This window comes from Primulina eburnea, chromosome 14 (assembly GCF_022965805.1).
Source record: "Primulina eburnea isolate SZY01 chromosome 14, ASM2296580v1, whole genome shotgun sequence".
In the NCBI taxonomy this organism is placed as follows: domain Eukaryota; kingdom Viridiplantae; phylum Streptophyta; class Magnoliopsida; order Lamiales; family Gesneriaceae; genus Primulina; species Primulina eburnea.
The window spans coordinates 23178120-23182924 of NC_133114.1; the positions used below are offsets into that span (position 1 = coordinate 23178120).

General features: G+C 33.4%; 1 protein-coding gene across 1 annotated transcript; it reads left to right on the top strand.

Annotated features, from left to right (window-relative positions):
* The first annotated feature begins 287 nt into the window (after positions 1 to 287).
* Positions 288 to 3254, top strand: LOC140811271 (uncharacterized). Its single transcript, XM_073169138.1, has 4 exons — positions 288 to 612; positions 776 to 865; positions 982 to 1904; positions 3219 to 3254. Exons 1-4 carry the CDS (start codon positions 288 to 290, stop codon positions 3252 to 3254), a joined length of 1374 nt encoding a protein of 457 aa, XP_073025239.1.
* Positions 3255 to 4805: the final 1551 nt, after the last annotated feature.

The window sequence follows — 4805 nt, forward strand, 5'->3', positions numbered from 1 at the left end:
TTTAGCGACGGTTTTTCAAACCGTCGCTAATATTTGCGACGGTTTGTACAACCGTCGCCGTTGGGATCGGCGACTGTTTTAATTATACCGTCGCTACTAGCGACGGTTTATTCAAATGTGAATAAAAACAGTCGCTATTAGCGACGGTTTTTCAAAAAACTGTCGCTAATGGCGACGGTTGTTCCAAAAACCGTCGTGCATCCGTCCAATCAAGTCCGGACCATTTATAAGGATGAGACCAAATACATTTTATTCTTGTTTAAGATTATAACTTGAACTATTTGAAAATGGAACATCAATCTGCTGCAAAGAAAGGAAAAACATTGATATCTTCTTTCTTTAAGAAGAGAGATCGTCAAGCTAGTGAAGATACTTCAATTCCTACGGTTCTTACAATGCAACATCAATCCAGTGAAAGTCTTCTATTTCCCAATATCCAAATTCCTTCATGTTCCTCTCCTAGAGACGATCATCAGTCTTCGTCTACTTTTATTGAACGAGATCCGGGAAAAAGAAAACAGATATGTGAATATCATGTTAATGTACGAGATGAGATAAGACGTTCATATCTAAATATGGGGCCTTATCAACCAGATATGTTGGAGTATCCAGGTACGAAATTTGGAAGCCAGAATCGTCGTTTTCAGAAAAAATGGTTTCAGAAATTTTATTGGTTGGAGTATTCGCCTTCAACAAATAAGGCATATTGTTTCTATTGCTTTCTTTTCCTGAATGATGTTAATTCATCTAATATCTCGGCATTGGTCAATTGAAGGATTTGACAATTGGAAAAGGGTAAACCAAGGAAAAACATGTGCTTTTCTTTCCCATATTGGTTCTGCAGCTTCTTCACCTCATACTATGTGTGAGAGAAGGGCTGAAAATTTGATGAGGCCCTCACAACATATTGATAAAGTGATGCATGCACAATCTAAAGAGGAAAAGAGAAAAATCGTCTGCGTTTGAGCACCTCAATTGTAGCTGTTCGTTGGCTAGCACTTCAAGGTTGTGCTTTTAGAGGTAACGATGAATCTCTATCTTCATCTAATCGTGGAAATTTTCTTGAATTGGTGAAGGCTTTTGCAAAAATGAATATAGAAATTGATGAAGTTGTGCTTGAGAATGCTCCAAAAAATGCCCAATATATCGCTCCAGAAATTCAGAAAGAGATTTTACATATTATGGCCAATAGAGTACGAAAGATGGTTCGTGAAGAAGTTGGAGATAAATACTTTTGTATTCTTGTTGATGAAGCCCGAGATATATCTAAACGAGAGCAAATGGCCATTATATTGAGGTTTGTGAACAATCATGGGATTTTGACAGAAAGATTTTTTGCCATCAAAAGTGTTAGTGACACTACCTCAATGAATTTGAAAAATGAGATATCAAATGTTCTTGTTCATCATGATCTCCATGTTAAGAAAATCAGAGGCCAAGGATATGATGGTGCTAGCAATATGCGTGGAGCCTGGAATGGACTTCAAGCATTATTTCTCAAAGATTGTCCCTATGCATACTATGTCCACTGTTTTGCACATCGTTTACAACTGACATTGGTTTCTGCAGCTAAGGATGTTAGTGTTATTTGGGAATTCTTTTCTCATTTGGACAATATTGTTAATATTGTCACTTCTTCTACTAAGCGCATTGCTGAATTACATACTGCACAAAGAAATGAAATTGAGTATATGTTGTCAATTGGAGAACGTGATTCTGGAAGTGGTGCAAACCAGATTGGTAATTTGCAACGAGCAGGAGCTACTCGTTGGAGTTCTCACTATGATTCGGTAAAAAGCTTGATAGGTATGTACACTGCAACTTGCAAAGTTTTTGAAGTTCTCAGTGATCATTCTCCAAATGGAAGAGCTAAGGCTGAAGTTCGGGGGATTTACAGAAACATGGCAAGCTTTGAATTTGTGTTTATTTTGCACTTAATGCATAAAATTATGAGAACAACAGATACTCTTTGTCAAATTCTTCAAAAAAAATCTCAAGACATTTTGACTGCTATCACATTTGTCACTACTACCAAAACTTGCCTTCAAGAATTTAGAGAATGTGGGTGGAATGAATTTCTTCAAGAAGTTAAAGTTTTTTGCTCAAGAAATGAAATTGATGTGCCTGATCTTGATTGTCTATATAAGATTGGACGTTCCTGTCGGCAAACTACAATAGAACATCATTACCACTTTGATGTTTTTAATGCAGCAATAGATTTCATTTTGATGGAGTTAAATACTCGGTTCAATGAGTCATCGGTGGAACTTCTTTCTCTTAGTACAGCTTTAGATCCTAAAAATTCATTTGACTCATTTAACAGTGATGATATTTGCAAGCTTGCGAAGAAGTTTTATCCTGGAGATTTCACAGATCAAGAAATTGTTACTTTGGAGTATGAATTGATACATTATAAACTTGATGTGATGCAGAATTTAAAGGTTTCTACACTTGTTGAGTTGTGTCAGCAATTGACCGAGAGTGGACGGTCAAGTGTTTATGTTATGTTGACTAGATTGATTCATCTTGTTTTGACATTACCTGTATCTACTGCCACTACTGAGCGAGCTTTTTCAGCAATGAAGCATATGAAGACGGCACTTCGCAATAAAATGGAGGATGACTTTCTTGCCGATTGTTTGACACTCTATATTGAACGAGATTTAGCTAAACATATTGATGTAAATTCTATTATTGATGAATTTTATGTTTTAAAATCTCGTAGGGCACAACTTTGTTGAACGATATAATGTATTTTTTTTAATAATATATAACTTATCATATTGAGTTCAAGCCCCCCTCAACTTTTATTCCTGGATCCGTCCCTGGTCGGCACAGTACTGCATGCGTCTCAGATGGTTGGCATTCGAATAGTCTTTCTTGGAAAAAGCAGTAGCTATGTATTTCTCAATTTTGTTTTACATATTTTTATCAATTATGCATTTTAATAATTGCATGTTGTCGTACGATGATTTCTTAAGATTTTTATCTGTTAATTGAATATTATTATTTAGCAAATGCATATTTTCCATAATACAGACCTCAAAATCTGCTAACTATTTGATCATTTGGACTTACGTGGGATGTTCAATTATTTGACAAGAAAAAGACGACGAAGACATCAATTTATGGTTTATAGATAACATCGATGCTTGCCCATAGTTTTCATATGTACAGCCCATGGAATCATGGTACAATAATTTTTATGACTCTCACAGGAGAAATTAGATGTTTTTGCCAAAACTATTCAGTAGGACCAGTATCAAAAGTTCTCCTAAAAACTATATAAACGGTTTATACAAACCGATAGGAGCGGTTTGAGAACGAAACGGTTCGATGCAAACCGTCTTTCTTTCGTAGTAGGGCACCTGACCTATACTCGACTCGTTTGAGTCATGTATGTATTAATTTTTATACATACTTTTACGAGAACGTGTGGCTAATTAATTAACTTGAATATGTTTGTTTTGTATAAGAATTTTAATTTGAAATATTTTTTTAAAATTTAATTTTTTTGAGCTATTTTATTTCATATTTCTCCATTAATTTAGTTAATAAAAATTAAATAATGTTTTTTGACATATATGAGGGATCTAACCCGTGATCTTCGGGTATGGTTCAAGGTGGCTATTTGTTTGGACTTAGACGGGTAGGGACTGTAATTTGACCATGGCAGGTCTTGAATTCCAGTGGACCAAACCCTTAGCTGAATCATTTTCAAGACGTAACTGATTTTAGATTCTTGGCATGACCACTATAAATTTGCAAATTTAACCACAATTTTAAATTAGCCTAAAACTTGATTTTTCAACATTGTCCCCATAGGCAGTTGAATTATCCATACATTGTGATTTCCCTAATTAATGTTTTTAAAAAAAGTATTTAATACTTCATACAATTATAAATATTTTTATTTTTATGCTATCTTCCTTTTTCCAATTTAATGAATTATATATGGTCAAAAAAATTATGATAAGATGTTATTTGTAGATAAAGATATTATGCTTAGGAATGTAATCGAGTCGAGCCGAGCCGAACTCTTCAATGTTTGAGCTTGGTTTGTTTATAATCGAGCCGAGCTCGAGCTTTATTTAACGAATATATGCATGGGTCACGAGCTTATTCAAACTTTTATCGAGCCTAAACAAACTTAATAAATATGAATTATACATTTAAATTTTCATTAAATTAAATAAAAAGTAAATTATATATTTAAAGAAAAATATATTATTCTTATTAAAATTTGTAAATTTATTATAATAAATAAATTTAATAGATTTTTCTATATATTTCATAAATAATATGCAAAATCAAAAAATCAAATATCAAAACTATTATTTTTTCATCTAAAAGATTACTTATGAACTTACCAACGAACATGTTCACGAGCTAACGAGCCGAATACTGTAAAACTTGAGTTTGGTTTGATTATCTTAACGAGCCTCATTAAACGAGCTCAACTTTTATCGAATCGAGTTTAGAATAGCTCACAAACGGTTTGGTTCATTTATATATATATGGATCAGTTTCGGTCATCGGGAGAAAACCATACTTTTTGTATCAGATGACTAATTTGTAATATTAAAACGTCCAATAAACATAGTATATATATATATATATATATATATATATATATATATATATATATATATATATATATACTGTGTATGTATGTTCCCGATGACCGAATCTGATCCAAACTAAAATTTCGGACCTACGCTTGACATCACGAGTGGACCGTTGGAAGGTGGCTCGAGAGTCAAAGATCAAATATGTCAGAGAAGACAACTAATTAAGGGAACTCT

Coding starts and splice junctions, on each gene's coding strand:
- LOC140811271 (XM_073169138.1), top strand. CDS start 288: ATGGAACATCAATCTGCTGCAAAGAAAGGAAAAACATTGATATCTTCT. Junction 613..775: donor AGATATGTTGGAGTATCCAG/GTACGAAATTTG, acceptor GGTCAATTGAAG/GATTTGACAATTGGAAAAGG. Junction 866..981: donor TTCTTCACCTCATACTATGT/GTGAGAGAAGGG, acceptor CCTCAATTGTAG/CTGTTCGTTGGCTAGCACTT.